Source organism: Gouania willdenowi, chromosome 5, assembly GCF_900634775.1.
Source record: "Gouania willdenowi chromosome 5, fGouWil2.1, whole genome shotgun sequence".
In the NCBI taxonomy this organism is placed as follows: domain Eukaryota; kingdom Metazoa; phylum Chordata; class Actinopteri; order Blenniiformes; family Gobiesocidae; genus Gouania; species Gouania willdenowi.
The window spans coordinates 21,341,943-21,363,220 of record NC_041048.1 but is presented as its reverse complement, the minus strand read 5'-3'; the positions used below and the strand labels follow the sequence as shown (position 1 = coordinate 21,363,220).

The following is a 21,278-nucleotide window of genomic DNA, read 5'->3' as shown; positions in this document are numbered from 1 at the left end:
AGATTTAATATTTAACATTTGACATTCAACATTTAGATTTAGATTTAACATTGACATTATATTTTGATTAGAAAAAGAAAAAAAAAACAAAAAAAAAACACAAAATTCACATACGTTTTTTTAAACGTGGGTTGTTGATAAATGTGGCAAAAAGTTGATGTTAATTTGAGCATGCGCAACTTTACAATCGGCGCCCATAGCAGGGAACAGGATGTTCGCCTAGCAGCGGTCCCTTACACAGCTTTGTGGGCTCATCTCCTCTCACTTGGCTTTACTTCATTGTTTGGTTAGCAGCAGCAGTGCGTCGCAGCGTGCACGCGGAGCCTCTCTACGCTCTGATTGGCTGCAGCTGCAGTGATGCTGTCTGCATCCTGCTCCCAAACCACGGACTTGGAGGGGAAGCGAGCAGTCATCATCATTTTTACTTCTCTCATCATCTGCTCCGGGATGTCAACACTCAGCATGTCTGCAGCAGAAACTAAGGGAGCTGCCGTTGCCAGGTCGTGAGTGAGAGCGCGTGCGTGTGCAGGATCCACAAAGACAGCCAGCAGCCCTCAGGGGGTGTCCGGGCTCCCCGTGTCACCTTTGAACGCTGAGCAGGTTCAACAGAGACCATGAGCAACACCAACAACCCCGAGTGCATCCTGAGCTATCAGGTAATGTGCTTTGAACAAGCTCTTTGATACCTGCAGATTTAGCATTAATGTGCACGCGCGGGTGGATTATTATGTCTTTTATTGGCTTTCATTTAACAAGTGAAACCACCTCAAAGAAGGTGAAGGTGATGAGTAGAGTGATGATGATGATGATGATGATGATGTATACCACGAGGACGTTGGCATTGTGAGGCAAAGACACGTGCACTGATCCCTGACAGCGGGTCACATGGCTAAATCTAGAGTTACTGTGACTAATGCATGTGTGAACAATAACATTCATATTCCACTAGATCTCCACCACAGTGCAGTGACACGCTAGCATTATTATTATTGATCACTTATTGATGCGTGCACACAGCGCACAGGCTACAGCAGCTCATCCAATTAACAAGCGCTGGTCCTCTGTGTGCGTGCGTGCGTGCGCGTGTGTCAGCGATAGAGACTTGCTCAAAGATTTGAATGAGATTATATTATTTATTTTATTTTTTTTTAGCGATGTGTTGATTATCAGTTGGTATTTTCTATAGTGAGTTACCCTCAAATGACCTTGACGCCATTCCTGTGCTGTTCCATGAAGAGGCTCAGCCATCATCGCTGTTTCCCAGCCTGCCCCAGGAGCTCCAAGGGTGCTTTGGAGAAGACAAACTAAACTAAACTAATCTAAACTGTCTGATCTGCTTGGGTGTGAGTTTGATCCCTCAGTACTTGAGTGCACCAGGCTGGTATTCATGTGTTCAAGGGAACAGCAGAAACAAACCAGCAGTGATGATGCTTTTTCAGCCTGTGTAACCCATACTACTTTTGATTCATACACAGGATAATATTTCTGCCTAACAACATCCTGCTTTGCTGCAAGAGACAAATTAAACCCTTGTGCGTCAATGCTATTTTCGGGGCCCCTGTTACAGTTTGAAATGATAAAAGACGCTTTACTTCAATGAATCCAATGGATGCAGAATCTTCTTTAAAAAAAAAAAAAGAAAAAAAAAAGTTATTTATAAAATTCCAAAAACAAAGGTGAGGTATTAAAAATACTGGCATAGGCCAATTGAGTTGAATGAACCACAATGGACCAGTTGCTGTATGTGCAAAAATATCAGTAAAAAATTACTAACAAACAAAAAAACAACTATGAAGAAAAATATTATATTTAGGGTTGCAAAAAATTAAGAGAACTGCCAACAATGTTAATTGGCAAACGCTGCAGTATTTAATGCTATTTTGCATTGGCAAGCTGTGTTAACATTTAATCAGTAGCGGTACTTGCAATTGTAGATATCTGAAAATCAATTTGACATGTTGGAAATCTATGTAATTTTCACTAGTTGCAATTGTAATTATTGGTATCTACAATTGTATTCTCACTCATTGCTAAGTTTTGATATCAACAGCTCAATTCTCACTAGTGGAAATTGTCATTGTAAATGTCTGAAACCAAATTACAACTAGTCAAAATGTCCCAATTCAATTAAATTGAACTTTATTTGTATAGCCCAAATTACAACAAAGTCATCTCAAAGCACTTAACAATATAGAGTCCAATGACTTCCATACAAATTGAATTACAGATAGCCATAATTACATTTTGACATGTTATAATGCCAGGTCCACATATCTATAATGTAATTTAGACTGTTTGCAATTGTCATTTTTAATGTCTACAATTCTATTCCCACTGTATCTCACAATATCTATCTATATCTACAACTGTTGTTACTTTACAGATATCATAAATGGAATTGTAGTGATCTGGAATCCAATGTTAAAGGAAACGTCAGCTTCAGACATCTGGAATTGCATTTTAGACATCTAAAATATAATTGTAACTAGTGAAATTTAGATTCTTACTAGTAATAACTGTATTTAGATATCTACAATTCTAGAATAACATAATGTAATTTTGACATGTCGAAATGTAATTTCTAATAGTGAAAACTAAAATTGCAACTGGTAAACCCTGCTATTAAATGTTAAAACGGCTTGCCCTGTAGTTTGAATAAAACCATAGAAAGTTACACCTTTAAAGCCTTTAGTTTAGCTACCTGTTGTTAATGGAACAGTGATGGGGTCCGTCCCCATAAACAGCATGGGCTCTACACACTGCTCAAATAACAATGTCCAACTGCGATATACATTTAAAATTCATTGCTTTGTTTAAGCTGTTGTCAGTGATATGAGACCATGATGCAGAAACACAGGTAATGTACAGAATTGTTCTACAATTTTCATTTTAATTGGAAAATCAAAAGTTTTCCTTGAACTAAACTCATTGCCCATTGTGGCTGTTTTATTTTTTTTATTGTTACTTTTGTTGGATTCCCTTCTAAATAACCAAATACTGCCAAGAACTACATGATAGTGCATTTATGTACAAAAGGTAAGGTAAAGACCTGTTTCTGTGCTGGTTGATGCTCTGCACTAAGGGGCGCTGATTGTAAAGTTGCATGAGCTAAAATAAACAACAATTTTCACAACATTTAGCAACAAACAATGTTTAAAAACCTTATGTGATTTTGTTTTATGTTACTTTTATCTTACCAGATTTCCAGCAATGTTTGCGAAATTTGTGATATTTACTTTTCTTGTTAAAATTTAATGTCAATGTTAAATCGAAATGCTAAATCTAAATCTTAAATGTAAATGTTAAATCAAAATATTAAATCAAAATGTAAATGTTAAATCAAAATGTCACGGGTGAAACTAAATACTTAGCTAATATGCAAATTCACCAGAAATACAAACATAAAATCTCATTGACGCTAAGAGCATTATCCAGAGTTTATTCAGATAGAGTGATAGATTTGACATTTAGCATTTAAAAAATTTAGAGTTAATATTTAACATTTAGATTTAATATTAACATTTAGATGTAATATTTAACATTTAGATTTAACATTTAGATTTAGATTTAATATTTAACATTTAGATGTAATATTTAACATTTAGATTTAGATTTAATATTTAACATTTAGATTTAGATTTAACAATGACATATTTTTACGAGAAAAGTAAACATGACAAATTTCTCAAGCATTGCTGTAAATCTGGTCAAAAGCAACATAAAATAAACAATCACATACATTTTTTAAACGTTGTTTGTTGATAAATGTTGCAAAAAGTTGCTGTTTATTTTAGCATGCGCAACTTTACAATCGGCGCCCCATGCTGCACCGCGGAGAGTTCTACTCTCTGAGTTAAAGTGTAGCTATCAATGGTAGGAATAGTTTAAAGCTAACCTTGCTCACGACAGCATTCATTCCACAGCACCACATTAAAAGACTACAATAATGTCTGCTTTATCTAAGGTAGAGTTTAATAAGATTTATTGAAACGCACACTGTAAATCTAGCATAGCATAAAGCTTTCAGTATAAGATTGCTGTTTTATGGTTTTTGGCATTCATCCAAAGCTTTTACCATAATAAGTAAGGGAGGTGGTGAGAGTTTAGAGAGAGTGATCCGTGGAATAGTTGGACTACTTATTGGGTGCAGACAGGCGAGCCATCCAAAGCTGTGGATGAACTGATAGAGAGGTGAAGAAGAGGATGGACTGGATGGTAGTTGTCTGTGACAGACGGGTTTGAACTGGGTTGAAGGGGGACGGTACAGAAGAGAGCAGCAATGGAAAGACGATACAAGAGACAGAGGAAAAAAGAGGCAGACTATCCACTGTGGCAACCCTTAAAGGAAAAATACTGATAGTAGAAGAAGTAGAGAATGGAGGTAGGTACTGTACATTGAACAAAAGAGAGGATGAGGCTGGAGGTGGTGAGGATGGAGACTCGGGATGTTACGATTACCAATTTTCACGATTAATTGCAGTATTAAACTTTATCGTAACTTTCCTAAATACTGTCAGTTTCCAGAAATGTAATCTGGTAAAGGCCTTTAGACATTGAACAATAGTCATTATTTCCTTTTGATTAATCCATTTGTATTGAGCCAAAAGCAGTAAAATCACTTTTATTTATAACTAATTTATTTGTTGAATGTAATTAAAAATAAGTTAAAGGACTATAATAACAGATAGGCTACATGTTTTTTTTTTTTTTTTTTTCTGGCCACATATGAATAGAAAAATAATTACATTGACTATGTACAACATTCCCTCTGGGGATTAATATTTGGTTATATAAACACTTAACATGTTTTAATTTGATCATTCACTTATATTCAGATTTATTCAACTGTGGATGTACAAATTCATTTTATTTTAAGATTATTAGTAATTGTCACTTTTTGTGTATTTTACATTGTTGATATATCATATAGTTATAAGAGCATCCAAAGATGGAAATAGATTAAAAGGCAAGGCCTATAAGGAGTGTTCATGTGATTTTACTTAGTCATGTTTCTGTGAAATCAGTTATTGCAAATATAATCGTGACAGTTGTAATTATTTCTCTGACAATAATCATACTAAGAAAAGCTGTAACCATGACATCCCTAATGGAGGCCAGTGCAGGGATGCTGGTTAATAACAGATAGGATGGAACCAGATTGAAAGAGAATGTTTATGACTAACTAATAAAAGCTGTGACTAGCACCTCCAGTCCTCGAGGGCCGGATTCCTTAGACTTTAAGATGTGTCCCTGCTCCAACACACCTGAATCAAACAAATGGCTCGTTATCAGGCTTCTGCAGAGCTTGATGACAACACATTGGTTTCAACCAGGTGTGATGGAGCAGGGACACATCTAAAAGTCTCATGAATCTGGCCCTCCAGGACTGGAGTTGCCCACCCCATACTGAGGTTCTCACAGCTGAGCTCAAGAGGAGGTCAGAGTGACCAGAATAAGAAGGTTTGGACATTTGTAGATATAGTGGGTTTTATTTTATAAGTGGTGTTGCAGCTGCTCCAGCAGGTGTAGGAGACCAAAGATAATATTTCGAACTGTCATTAAGGGATATTTTAAGATGTTAGACATTTATAACCAATGGCCACGTTTACATGGGAGCTTTAATTCCTCTTTAAAGCAGAATATAAGTTAATTCATCTTTAACCTGACCTTGTAAACACTTAATTTCGAATTAAACTTAAATCCGAATTAAGTGGCTGGTTTATTCCGATTTTCATTCTGACATCTGCAGGCCTGACTGGACCCCGCAGCAGGTGACTCATCAGTCATAGATGGGTAACTATCTTCCTCTGTCTTTATTCAAGAAGTATGGATGAGTGATGAGTCACCTGGAACAGAAGATACAACGTGAACATGACATATTTATCTAACAATAAAAACATAGTGCAGTGCTATAAGCTATACGTTCAGACTGCAAGCCTTACATAATGGTCAATTCTGATTTCTTTGATCAAATATGATTTTTTTTGTTGGTCTGTATTAGATTCCACTTTGAAAGAAAAAGAGAGCTAAATGGTTTGTTTTGGCTTTTTGTTGTGCTGATATTCTTTCAAAAACAGACCAGTTAAGGTATGAACCTGCAAGGTTTTTCAGGGATTTTTATCTCCCGACATGTTTCGACTGTCAACTGCCAGTCTTTGTCAGAGGACATACTATTCAAAAAGAGGACACAATCTCACTGGAACTATTAAATGGAAGTCAAGTGAAACTTGAATGGAACCATCAAAGGCGATCAGCAGAACTCATCTGACGAAGACTGGTGTCTGACATTCGAAACATGTCAGGAGATAAACATTTCCTGAAAAACCTTGTCTGAATAAACAGAACTTGAACTTAACATACTGTACCTGAACCTTCAAGCTTTGCTTGTATTGAAGTGTCACCCCATATATGGTCCAAGACCTCACTGTCCCTCTATTGACTTGCTCCATCAATATCATCCAGTTTTGCAAGACTCCTGCTGGACAGAATGATGACGCATGTCGCTATAACGTGACGTCAACGTATCAAACGTGCATCAAATCTGCCTTGACCGTTCACACTGAGGTCACGATGAAAAAAATCCGATCTGTATCTGATTCAGGACCACATATGAAAGTGGTCTAAATCTGATTTGATATGGGCCAGATTTACAGTAAGTGTTCATACTGCCTCTGCACAATCTAACCTGGCCACTTAAACCCCCCAAAACTAGTGGGAAAATAAGTGTTGGTACTCCCCTTATGACCTGCTGTCACTCTGTCATACAAAAATAAGACATTGGTGATATTTATGCTGTATATAGATCCATCTATCGATTGATATATCAATAGTTTTAAGGTACATAAATTGCAAAGAAGAAAAAAGACAGTCAGTTTTAAATCAAATTCACATGAGCCAACTTCATAGTGTCATAGAGCCACTTTGATTATGAGCCTCATGACGTTAACGTGGACATGGAAAATATCATTGAAAAAATGAAGATATGAAATATAAGCTTTTAAAAACATAAAGAAGAAATAAGCCCAATATAGCCTTAAGATTAAAAATAATATATATTGCTCTCAATAATCTTATTACTGTTACAGTTTCTTTCTGTATTTTTTTCTTCTTCTCACTATTAGGCCTGTTCTCTGTTTCTGACCTTTTATCTGAAAATATGCCAATATCCAAAAAGTCTTCTGCATCTACATGTTGGATGTCAAAATGTCCATTACGTGTCATGCAGCTGGTAATGTTTACATGCTGCATAATGGTGAATCCTGGCTTACTGTAAAGCACCTGTTTATTTCTATAGCAGGTGCTTATGCAAATATATTTTTTCTCCCAAATTAATTTACTAAATCCATGATAAAGCTTTTACTCAACTTGTGGCTCTTTATGTCTTAATTTTAATTTTAATTTCCCCAGAAAACCTTAAAAGAGGTAAACTTTTTAACCCCTTTTTACTTTTTTCTTTGGCCATTTTGCAACTGACTTTGTCCCATTTTGACAATTTTGCCAATACATTTTTGTCAACTCTTTAACCATTTTTCTTTGCCACTTTTCATCCAAATAAGCTACCTTTTGCCCAATAAATAGCACTTGTTTCCTTGTTTCCCTAGATTGTGCCCCTTTTTCATTATTGTTTGCCACATTTTGCTTATTTGATTAGTGCACCGTTGCTTTATATGTTAACTTTTTCTTTCACAAATACATAGGGATAAGAGAGGAAGAGCTGCACAATTGTGCATGTGTTTGTGTGAGTGAGTGGTGTTAAAGTCGGTGTGGATGAGTCATGCTGGCTGAAATTGTCAAAACAACCATTCCTCCTCAAGCTCTCTTCAGGTCCTTTCAGCCATTCATAAGCAACACAGCTCAGAGTCAAAGACTGCAACACGTGTCGCACAATACACAAGAAAGGGCAGTAGTATCTGCAGGCAAGGCACCAGGTGTCATTCCAAGCTCTCAGACACAATGCCTGGCCTGGAAGTGACAGGCACAGTTTTCTGAGCCTCATTCTGTTTCTGCTGTCAGGTCATGGCAGAGTGGGGTTAGCTCTGAAGGAGGCAGGGGTGAACTGGCCATCTGTCATATCGGGCATCGTCTCTGTGGGCCGTCGACCCAAAATATGCCAGTCCGGTCCAATACGGTTTTTTTTTTTGGATGAGCGAGTGGAGGCAAACATGGTAACAAATGGCCAAATATAGTCCAAAAGTGGCTAAAATGTAACCTGGCAAGAGTCAGATTGATGTGTACCCTCCCTCTAACTTGAGTTCTCTACATCGATCTGGGTCCCTGTCAGTCGAATCCTTTTGGAACCAGGGAGGGACATGAACAGAATGCTTGAAGCTGATTGGGCAAAGTGCCTGTCCACCATGATTTGTTTTAGCCAATTACACGGCAGAGACGCTGGTATGGCTACAACAACAACAAGGCTCTGCTGGTGAAAACGTACGTCTTTACCGTCCAAAAATGCACAAAGCGCCTCTCGATGTTGCTCTTTCCAGGAAATGCTGGATTCTTCTAAAACTGAGTTAATGGCAGCTTCCACACGTTCATCCTCCTGCGTCGACATCTTCCTGTTTTGATTTGGAGCTATGCTAATAGCGGTAGCCCAGCTAGTTTCTCTCCCTGCACCTGCGCTTGCGCCAGTTTTGCTTTGACGCTTCGGCCTTCGTCACACCCAGATATCCCTCCCTAAACCACAACACTGCCTCATGATTGGTTCGAACCGGTTTGGTTTGCTCACTGAAGGTAAGGGCTGGAGCAGCACAAGATGGATTCAGTGTTTGTGAACACCAAGAGAATCCATCTTGCAGGCAAGGTTTACTAAAATGGGCCAAAAGCAGTCAAGAGTGGCCAAAAAATGGACAAGTAAAGAGGAACCAGGTGGTATGTAATGGCAAAGGTTAGCTTAAATGGGCAAAATGCGGCAAACAATTGTGAAAAAGGGCAAAATGTGACAAACGATAGCAAAAAAGGGCAAAAATGTGGACCAAAAAGAAGCTAAATGTAGGGAAAAAGTAAACAAGCGGTATTTATTGGGCAAAAGTTAAGTTATTAGGATGAAAAGTGGCCAAAAAAACCAAAGAAACGACAAAAATTGGATAAATGTGTCAAAAGGAACTTGCAAAAATAGGAAAAAAATGATATTTATTGTCAAGTCTGAAAAAAGTTTTTGAAAAGGGGCAAAAATTGAACAAAGGAGGTACAAAATGGCCAAAAGAAATAGGTAAAATGGGGTTAAAATGTTTCCCCTTTTATTTTCTGTGGGAATAATAATTAAAACCAAGACATAAAGAGCCACATGTTGAGCATCACTGACTTAATAATGGCTTCTATGTGAGTTGGTCTAAACACAAAACGCCAGGGCTAGATTTTTGTTCCAGTCCAGCCCTGGAAGGAGGTGTATTTACTGTTGGATATTGTTTATTGAAATAGGATCACCCCGGTGAAGACTATTCCTAATGGGGTTTCAACATATAGTAAATACAGACTATTCTGTTCAATGAATACTTTTGTTTCATTATTTTGTGTGTTCTCTTCAGGGCTGATGTTATCTGTCAACATGACTTAGCTCGTGTCATTCTGAAGCCACACTGCAGCAGCCAGCAGATTGACCTGATTGGAGGGACGGGAAGGCATTTGGTGCAACGTATTGATCGTCCCACTATGTCAGGGGGGGGGCGAGATTCAAATCATTGCTGCTCTACTTGTTCGGGACATTTAAAGAAAAACTTCACTCTTGTTTCTGAATAGTATGGTGCGCCGATTGTAAAGTTGTGCATGCTAAAATAAAGAGCAACTTTTCGCAACATTTAGCAACAATTGTGAATACACCCTGGACAGGGCTCCAGTCTATCGCAGTACGACACACAGACAAACAACCACTCGCTCTCACATTCACTACTATAGGCAATTTACAGACTCCAATCAAGCTAACAGTCATGTTTTTGGATTGTGGGAGGAAGCCGGAGTACCCGGAGGAAATGCATGCAGCCCGTGGAGCACATGCAAACTCCACACAGAAAGCACCCAAGTGTTAAATCTAAATGTTACATTTAAATATAAATGTTGAATCTAAATTTTATATGTACATCCTAAATGTTAAATCTAAATGTTAAATGTTGAATCTAAATGTCATAGACTTTGCATAGTGGTATTTCTGGTGAATTTCACCCGTGACATTTAGATTTCACATTTAAATTTAAGATTTACATTGAACATTTAGCATTTATATTTATATTTAATATCTAACATTTACATTACAAAAATATTGCTGTAAATCTAAACAAAAGTAACATAAAAAAAAATTCACAATATTCACAATATATTTTGTTAAATTTGTTGATTTTCCTCATAGTTTTAGTTTATTTAAGTGACAATAACAAGAGTATATGACCAATTAAAAAATACATTTCAACAAAAACTGCATCAAAATATGTTGCTATTTTTGTCGACTGATAAAAAGACCTTAGTGTTCCTATTAGAACTAAAATTAATTTTCTCTGAGTGTAATTGGCCACAGTAAGACCATCCCTGGTTGGTTTCCAACCATTAGCCTGTAAAAGGGAGAAAACATTAACCGCAGGCAGCCATTTTGGAACAAGGAGCAAACAGTTTCTTTGGTATGATGGTTTTTCATCTGTGTGGAAAACGACTGAGTCATAAACCTTCCTGCTTAGTGTGACTGATGCTGAGCTGGAGCACAGGGGTGAAGAACGACGGATGGTTGCCAGGAGATCAACTCACAAATTATCTTCATGCCCTGTCAGTGGAAAATGATGCACACAGACACACACACACACTGAGGGTCACGGATGTGCTCACCTGCTGACAGCAGACTCACCCTGAAGTGTTATGTGAGGTTTTTAATTGGCTGAAGAACTTAATGGGAGACAAAGGTGTTGAGCAGTGAATGACAAGGAAACATTAACCATTAAAAAAACACCTACTTGCATAAAATTATCATTAGATGTGTAAGCCAGTGGGTGTGGTCAGTGAGTTTTTGATAAATATGCTTTTTCTCCATGTTGTACATTTTATCCTCTGACACCAAACTTCACTCTGTCTACAGCGAGGGTTATCAAACAGGCCTCAGGAGAATCGTGTCCTCCTCCATGTCTCTGTGTCTGTCTGTGCATCAAATGGATCCCAAGCAATCAAAGTGATCAGATAGCCAACTGTTCTCCCTGGGACAAAGAGCTTTTAGCGTTTCTCCCTCATCCATTAACGGTCATTGCATATGTGTTTTTTATGGAGCACACTGCCCTCCAGCCTCACTAGCGCACACACACACACACACACACACACACACACACACACACACACACACACACACACACACACACACACACACACACACACACACACACACAACACAGAAGCCCATTTGCAACAAATGATAATGATTTTACAATGAGGGAAGTCCAGTGTGGATGCAGAATAGCCTACTCTTTGTTTCAGCATGGAAATAAAGTTAAAATCAATGGGGAGAGATTTGTCTAAAAAATATTCACAAATATATGTATGCAAATACAGTATATTTAGATTTGTACATGTATTTTTTATTTTTATTTTTATTTTAATCACATTTTCACATGTATTAAGGGAATGGTAAAATGGAATTCATCTTCAAACATGTGGCGCAAAACTGCGTTGCGTTTGTCTCAAAAATAAGGGTTAGGGTTAGGGTTGTGGATCTGAAAATCACATGTGGAAATGTGAAAAACACGTGAAAATTTTAAAAATACATGTTACAGTAAAATCTAAAAAATACACATGAAAATCTAAAAAATACATGTTAAAATTTGAAAAACACGTGAAAAACCAAAAAAAAAAACATATTGTTCATATACGGTTTATTTGTGGATTTGAAAAACGTGAAAATCTAAAAAACACATGAACATTTTTTAAACAAATCTCATAAAAAAATTTATCCTTTGAATAATAATTTACAGTACATCCATCTCTTTTTACATTGATCTTGGCTAATGAGGAGTTTTACTTGCTGCCTCATGATGATGGAAGCGCCATCCATCTTTTTACAAATCTAATTGTATTTTATTGCTTGTGCCCTTGGGGATTCTTCTTTCCTACCATTTTGGTGAACAAAATATCCACAACGCAGCTGTATTTATCAGTATACGTTGACTTTGTGTTCTTTAAACTCACAAAATAACATGAAAAAAATCCAAATATGTACATTTTTCTTAGTCCTAAATGTCCGAAGCAGATTATTAAAGGAAAACACACGTTGGCATTATAAAACTAAGTCAAAGTCAGCTTTAATGTCAGTTCTTCTATCTGCACAAGACATCCAGATAATTTAAAATTCATGTCTCTTAAACAGTGTTGCAACAAAAAAAAAGTGCAGACTTTTAAACATCAGATTGAGGACATTCTGGCTGTGATGTCTTTATATTTTCAACATTTTAATTAAAAGTAAATGAAAGTCATTCCTTTTGGCTGAGCCTCTGACCTTGACCTGAGGTCTTTTAGACAGCATGTGAAAACCAATGTCACAGAACTTGGTTTTCTGATGAAAAGCTCACTTTTAACGGACAAATCAGGGATGTTGTTAAATCCAGCTTTTTTCACTTATGGCAACTGGCCAAAGTTTAACCTGTGCTCCCACAGCCATAATATAAACCAGTGATCCATGCTTTTATTACCTCACGGCTGGATTACTGTGATGCACTGTATGAGGGGACTCCATCCAATACATATACAGTATATAGTGATTTATAGATATAAATCACAGATATGTTTTGTCATTTGTCCTACTGATCTGAAGGTGTTTCTTTTGTTTTTAATTAGAATAGTAAGTAAGTATTTATTTATAAAGCGCTTTTCGCAGATAAAATCACAAAGTGCTGTACACAGAAACAATAAACATACATTTACATCACATGTGTAGCATCATAAAAGGGCAGTAAAAATTAAAAATAAAATCTTGTTAACTAAAAGCTTTTTTGAAAAGCGAAGTCTTCAAATGTTTTTTAAAAGTGTCCACGCAGTTCATCTCCCGGAGAGACTGGGGCAGACCATTCCAGAGTCTGGGGGCTGCATCCTGGAACGCCAGGTCTCCTCTGGTTTTAAATTTAGTTTTTGGGAACCTTAGTAGACCCTGACCTGAGGATCGAAGGCTGCGTCCTGAAGTGTAGGGACACAACATGTCTGAAATATATAGAGGAGCCTGGCCATGCAAAGCCCGGAATGTTAGAACCAGTATTTTATATTCAATCCGGAAATTGACAGGGAGCCAGTGCAGGGAGGAAAGTATCGGGGTAATGTGTGATGTTCTGGACGTACCGGTCAAAAGTCTGGCAGCAGCATTTTGAACCATTTGGAGTTTACACAGGGTCGACTTATTAAAACAGGTAAAAACTGAGTTACAGTAGTCAATGCGGGACGAAATAAAAGCATGGATGACCAGTTCCAGATCAGGTTTGGACAGTAGATGCCTCACTTTTGAGATATTTCTCAGATGGTAAAAACAGTTTTTAGTCAGTTGACGACAGTGGCCCTCCAAAGACATCGACTGGTTAAACACAACCCCAAGATTTCTGATGCTGGATTTCACTGATGAACCCAAATCACCGAGAGAGTTCTTAATAAGTGGGATCTTTTTATCAGGGGCGATGATCAGAGTTTCAGTTTTGTTGGGGTTTATCTGGAGGTAGTTTGATGAAAACCAGTTTTTAATGCATGAATGTCTAAATTTATAAGAATGTCAGTATATGCAGCTAAATTATCTGGTCCAATACTTACATTTTTTATATTAATAGATTTGTAAATGCCTTTTTTTCTTCTTCTTTTTTTTTAGTAACTGAACTAAATTTCTGCTTTGGACTAAAGCAATTGTGTATTTGAATAAAATAAATGAATTAAAAGAAGAGTCACTCCTCTAAAGGGAGAGCATCTAATCCTAAAGCCAAAGACCTTTCACCATTTCCTCTGCTAGTATTTGAGTCTTGCTGCTCAGGTGGAAACTGTCAGATTTGTTCCAATATTGCAAACTCTGCTCATCCCAAGCACACCTCAGAGAGACAAAACACAATTACATTGTTCCTGAGGCTGTCAAGCACACATCTCAGCGCTCAGCTCATGGTGTGAGCCATGTTCACGGCTTTATTACACTGCTCAATTACAGTAAAAGACTCCATCACAGTGACTGCACATCTTTAGAGTTTGCTCCTTCATTTTCGATCCATCATGAATATGATAGTTTTGAAATAACACTAGTGATCATTTATAAACTTTAAACTAAAATCTCTGATTCTAAACCTGGGGTTCAGGGTTTCATGGGTTTCATCCTGCTTAATGGTGGTGTAGAATAGGGCTGGGCTGGATAATAGAGCTTTTCATGATTATCTAAATCTCCCATTCATCACTTACACTTAGGGTTAGTTAGAGTTACCCAAACCCAAGTTACTTGGACTACTCACTTACTCAGACTTACTTTATTTGTGATGCCTGGGGATGTTTAGCCACAGCACAATGGATACATATTTAAATTCAGCTTATGACATCCAGAGGCAAAGCACAAACTGTAAATAGAAGCTTTAAGTTTTTTTTTTTAATTAACTGTTATTATTCTCAAACCTTTTATATGTATTCTTTATGTTTTTAACTGGTTATTAATTTCAAAAGCCCTCATCTTCAAATTATGAAGTTTTGATTTGGTTATTTTACGTGTGTGAGGGTGTCATCCCTGTATGTGTCTCTTTGGTCTCCAAATGTTTGTGAAACTTCCCTTTAAAGTGTACGGGCCTGCTAAACACCAGAGCATTGGTCACCAAACTTTCTGAAACTGTGAGCGACTTTATATGTTCTGTGTAGTTTGAAAGGCTACCAGTAAGAAAAGCACTTCTTAAATCCTACATTTTCACGCTTTCGCTTTAGTTAGAGGATAAGATAGAGCTGGGCAAAAAAATCAATTTAATCGATGAATCGAATTTGTAGATAAAAACGATTTTTATTTTGCAAATTCAAGTTACATTTTTTTTTTTTTTTTTTTAAATTTATATAAAAAAAAATGTTTTCCCCACCAGTTTTTTTCGGACTTTTTCGCATTCCGATGTGAGCCCGCCCCCTCTTTGTTTACATGTGTTTACCCTTTGAGTAGGTTATATGTGTGCCACAGTCATGTTTATTTTTTTATTCACACTATGCTGAGATGCTAAGGGAAGAGTTTATTATTTTTTTTAATTTTAATGTAATATGTAATAAAATATGTAGTTATCTGATTTCTTAATCAGAAAATTTAAGCTACTGTGAAGTTGCTGTTGCACTTTTGCTTAAACTTGGGTTAAAGCTTGAAATTGTTGAATAACAGAGCCTCATTTACTGTTTATTTTGGGATTGTTCTATGCATTTTAACTCTTGAGGACAATCACAGCAATAAAGTTGCACTTTTGACAATATATCTGATGTCTGCAGTCATTTTTAAGTGCATTAAATTAAATTAAATCAAATCCAAACTTAAATTTTTCTTTAAAAAAATTGGAGATCTTTTTTTTAGACAAAATAGCCCAGCCCTAGGATAAGATAATATGGAAGGCTAGCAGTAACTTAGAAAGGTAGGAAATGTTGAGGATTCAAGTACATGCGACACTTTTTTCTCCTAATTTGTGCAATTGTTTCATTTCCATTACATTTTATAGAAAATCTACCTTGCATTTTTTTTTAAAATATATCTTATATATTATATAACATACCACTGACCATACACCAGATCTGCAACACTTAAAAACATTTGTCACAATGTTTCAGTGAAAATAACCATTTAAAGATGGTTAATTTAATACTAAAGCTTTATCAAAAATATTCAACTTTACTAAGAACTAACTACATCTCTCTAATGTATGCATCTTTGTGAGTTTGAATCCTAAACAGTAAATCAGATTTTAGTAGACTAGAGGTCCTGAGGGAACCTAACATGGTCCATGAGGGCTACCTGGAGCCCGCGGGCACCGTGTTGGTGATCACTGCACTAGAGGTTCCTAAGTTGTTTATCTACACCTCTCCAGTGCAGTGGAAACTATGCACAAGTGGGCCACCGTGGCTCAGGTGGTAGAGGGTCGTCTTCTGATCGAGAGGTTGGGGGTTCGATCCCAGTTCCTGACTATGTGTCGAAGTGTCCTTGGGCAAGACACTGAACCCTAAGTTGCTCACAGTGGCAGTCCTGTCCCACTGGTGTGTGAATGTGAGAGTGATTGGGTGAATGAGCTGATATGTAAAGCGCTTTGAGACTGCTTCAGTGTGGTGATAAAGCGCTATATAAATCAAGTCCATTTAGTCCATTTACCACAAGTAAAAAAATATGTAGCAAATTTTTTTTTCCTTATTTTATAATGACATGTACATTTTAAGGTTTTGTCCTTTGAAATGCTCTTTTTAAGCTCTACTTTTTCAAATTCTGGATAAAAAAAACACTGTCAAATGTGTTTATGAAAGAAGTAGTTCGTGGTTAATACTTGTGTTTGACACTTTTATCCAATTTTTGTACTTTTTAAATTTTTTGGCCACTTTTCATCCTAATAAGCTAACTTTGCCCAATAAATACCACTTGTTTCCTTTTTCCCTACATTTTGCCTCTTTGTGTTCCACATTTTTGCTATTTTCACAATTGTTTGCCACATTTTGCCCATTACATGCCACTTGGTTCCTCTTTATTTGCCCATTTTTTGTCCACTCCTGACTGCTTTTGGCCCATTTTAGTCACTTTTCGCTCTTTGCTTGCCACGTTTTTGTCACTTTTGGACCATTTTTGGCCACCTGTTACCATATGTTTCTCCACTCGCTCATCAAAAAAAAAACAACGTAGCGGACCGGCCCACTTTGAGTCAGTGGCCCACCATGATAATACCCCAGTCCACCCCTGAGCACAAAGGCTTTTTAAAAAGCTTAGAAAATTCTAGACAAAAAAACCATCTACATACCACCATTGCAATATTTTTTCAAAGTATAATCTACTGAGCTTTGAAAGTTTCATAAAATTTAAAAATGTACCAGTAAGTTATTCATAAGAGCTTAAATGGGTTGGCTCCACTATTGCACTTTTAATAAACATTTTAGAGGAAGAAGGTGCTATGTGCAATGGACTATAGCACTTTAATTTTTTTTTCTTAAGACCATATGCAGTGTACTATGTCACTTTAAAAAAAAAAAGCAAATATTTGGAGAAAGAAGCACCTTAGGGCTATGTGCAATGCACAATAGCACTATATTTTATTTTATTTTATTTTTTTAAAAAGCAACTCAGGGCTATTTGCAATGCACAGTGGCACTTTAAATAACTTATTTTATTTTTCAAAAGATAATGAAACTCAATAATGTAAATGTATGGTATGCACTCCTTTAAATGACCTGAGTATGACTCTGAGTATATGGAAGTGAACTGCTTTTCTTTCCCCTGTCCTTTTCTTTGCCCTACAGCATCCTTTCTTTTCTCTTGATAGTGTAGTTGTTCTGATCCCAGCGTTCCATTTAAATGAAAAGTTACTGTATTTTATGATCCTTCTGTTCCTTGTCCTGTATGTAATCCTTTTGTATATTGTTTAGTGTCTTCCCTTGTTTTATTGTTAAGTGTGACATTTTATTACATCAGCCTGTCTAGGGACAACAGATGGAAATTGGCCTATGGCTATAATCTGACATATTTACATTTTTTTTTGAATGTTCATTGATATGTACTGTCCCTACTTAAACAAAAAGAATTTAAAAAAAAAAAAAAATCAGAAACGCACCCACAGGCCTGAATACAGACAGTATTTCCAGTGTCATGCCACACAGTTTTATTCTGAATTATTTCAAGTTCAAACCACAACTGCTTTTCCCAGGATACGTCTAATAGTTTGTACATTTTCCTGGTGTTAAGTGAAATATTTCAGTTTGGTGACATATAAGGATATGAAATACAACAAGGACTTTTTGTCAAATGTTTCCGGAGTTTGTGATTGTGCCTCATTTTGTTATAGTGGCAATTTTCCCACGACGAATCAAATAAGGAAAACCAAAAGAATTGGTTTTTAAGTCCTCATATTTTGCTCAGTCATTTTTCTACCCTTACATCTAAATATTTCATCTACAAAGCCATACCTAATATTTACAGCTACGCTTCATTCATCACTTTATGTTGTGTATGTTTATTCTGTTCAATTTTCAATCCACCCCCTCACACTAACAAAAACACAATCAATAAGTAAAGAGTGTGTGTGCATCCAGAGTGGGTGGACGTACACCGTAGTTCATGTGAAGAGCTGCATTTATCTCCCAATCTGGTTGCTCTTAGTTAAAAACACCACGATTTATTGAATCGATTGGTTTTTTTTTCTTGCTCTTTCCTACTTCGATTTACTAGTTTCACATGCATTCAATGATTTGAACTGCTGTTGCAATCTGTTTAACAGCAAGGGGGTCAAAAACATTGCAAACGTCTGGTGAAGCAATAAAGCAGCTCATTCAGGTGCCAAGTTCAGCCAATTAAAAAGTTTGCTGCTGCTTAAACCCTATAGTGCATGTGTGGGTCCATTGGCTTCCTAGATTTTCTTCTCTATAGGAATGGCTTGGCTGGAATACATTCACGTATCCAAATACTGAGTGTTTTGTGTTTCTGTGTTTGTATCAGAGGTCAGATGAAGAGGTGGTGGTAGACCAGGGAGGAACCAGCTCTGTACTCAACATCCACTATGAAGAGGAGGAACTGGAAGGTGAGAAAGATAAGCACGTTGGATTTAGGAGTTGGACAGTGTTATAAATGGGTTGATAATGAACAGCACTTTGTTCTATTGGAGCTTACAAGGCTGCTACTGACTGCTTGGCTCACAATTGTGTCTGCTCAACAATGAGAGGAGTACAAAGGAGAACATCCACTGACCATATTTACATCAACGCAACTGTAATGAAATTTCAGGGGATAATAATGAAACCTTTTTTTATTTACGTGATATTCATTTTTTTTTAAATGCTCATTGATTGACGTAGCAAACTGACCTTCTTTTACCTTGTAGATAAACATGATAATGGGATTTTTCACACAAGGTTTTGTGACAACCTACACCTACAAGCATAAAACGGATACAAAATCTCAGGCATTGCCAAGCAACAGTCAGTGCCTGGAGGTGGCGTTTTTTTATCAATAACAAAGACTGGAAGTGACGCATGCACTGCCCATGCAGTTTGTAAAAATAAGTAATGTTATTTTGTAATCTGGAAGAAAATCTGTTAAAACAAAAAATTACAAAGGAAGCATACCTCTTTACCCATTTATCAATCACCAGTTTGGAGTTTTGACGCTCACGTTGTTTTAGTCTTTTCAGCCCGTCCACAACCACTCTTTTCAGGTCGGTGCATTAATATGGTTGGTTCTGCTCCAAGAACTAATGCCTTCCAAATTGAGTCCATCATTAAATAGTCTTTGCATATAAATAGAATGAAGATATGAAAAAGTAATGTGAGAACTGAGTACCTAACAATGTGTCAGCATCTATTATAAGCAGGATGCTGATAAAAACAACAAAAAAAAAAACATGCGTTTTATGCTTGCAGGTGTAGATTGAAGCTGAAATACTTCTGGAAATACATTAATAACTGTATGTTCTAGGGATGTAACGATTCACTCAACTCCCGATACGATTCGATTCACGATACTGGGTTCACGATACGATTCTCTCACGATTTATTTTACAAAATGAGACTGTAGACAAATTTTTTTTTTTTTGGGAAAAAAACTAGAAAATGCTGTACTATTTTCCTTTTATTTTTCATTGTCAAAAGAATTCCTTGATAAACTATTCAAAACAATGCAATTTAACTAAAAATAAATCTTGAATGAAATAAATAAAGGAATAATACAAATGAAAATGAAGCCTATTAATTTAAATTCTGGTTCTATAATAAACAATGCAAAACTGCATAATAGTTCTTTTTCTTTTAAAAGTGCAACTGAAAATGTATTGTGTGCCTTAACCATTGGACTTTAAAAAAAAAAAAACGATTGCACTGATTTACGTCATATTTGTTTGGACCAGCAGAGGGCGCTGGTAACACAGTGGTCGGTTGGCATGCAGATATCTTGCAGTGAAGAAGAGAAGCTATGCTAGCAGACAGAGCTAATAGAAAAGCGTGACTTTTACAGATATTCAAGTAATATTACAGATATTCTTTCGGTGCTAAAGGGGCAATGAATCATTTATTAACATATTTAAGAGTAGAAGGCAGCTAGAAAGAAAGTATTAGCAGACTCCGCCCGCCGCCTACACTTGTGGATAGGTTAAAAAAAGTACTGCGATTCAATTTTCAGAAAATCGATATCAACCGTGAGACCTATGAATCGATTTTTAACTGCCTTACGATTAATCGTTACATCCCTAGTATGTTCATATCCACAAGGTAAAGGAAAGGTTTTGTTTGATGTTCAGTATTTAGCTTACTGGGTGTCCCTGAGCACATGTTCTAACCTTTTGGTTGCACTTCAAATAGTCTTAGCCTTAGGATGTTTATTGTATAAGACAGCTGATGAGTAACTAAGTTAATGAGACACTTCTAGCAATAACTAACCAGGCACAGGCTGCTTATAGTCACATGTTGTCTACTAGTGTGTTCAGTAAGTCGGTGTTTCATGGTACTTTTCATACTAACATTTGATATATAATGTAGTTTTTGGAACAGCTTAATGAGTAATATTGCTTCACCACACACTAAAAAACATGAATCATGTGAACGGTAATTGGTCTCAACTTAACCTAAAACAGTGGTTCTCAATCTTTTTTGTCCCATTTGTTCAAAAAATAGCCTAAAAAAAGAACTTGGAATATTTCCCGATTATTTCTAAATTAATTGTTAAATCTTTCCGAGTACCCCCTGCCATGTGCGCCTGTACCGCTAGGGGTAAACGTACCCCTATTTGGGAACCACTGACCTAAAATGCTCAATCCAACAAATTTCATTTGACATTAAAAGGATGTTAAAGAGACTGTGGTATGTGGTTTTTAGACAGAATTTCACTTACCGGTCTTTTTGTGTGGGTCTGTTTCAGGCCACAGGACTCTGTTCGTCGGGGTCCGGATGCCCAGACAAAGCCATCGTCACCACAAAGCTCACGGCTCTCGCCACCGTAAGCGAGACAGAAGGGCAGGAAGCATCGCAACACAACAGAGCCTGGATCGTGAGACAACTTCATTGAGTCATGGTAAGACACAGATACACATGCATAACCTCATGTGAATAAATACCTGGATTCATGTACATGCAGATCCAGCCCCCAGGCCAGCATTGACAAACCACTAATTAGT

The 21,278-nt window shown here is 36.8% G+C and overlaps 1 protein-coding gene across 2 annotated transcripts in view; it reads left to right on the top strand.

Annotated features, from left to right (window-relative positions):
• Positions 1-215: 215 nt before the first annotated feature.
• Positions 216-21,278, top strand: part of slc4a8 (solute carrier family 4 member 8) — a 47,849-nt gene continuing 26,786 nt past the window's right edge. For both annotated transcript variants that reach the window (XM_028446527.1, XM_028446526.1), the window contains exons 1-3: positions 216-656; positions 18,614-18,695; positions 21,023-21,175. In XM_028446527.1, coding sequence (XP_028302328.1) covers positions 615-656; positions 18,614-18,695; positions 21,023-21,175 — 277 coding nt within the window. In that variant the 5' untranslated portion in view covers positions 216-614. The remainder of the gene's footprint in view (positions 657-18,613; positions 18,696-21,022; positions 21,176-21,278) is intronic.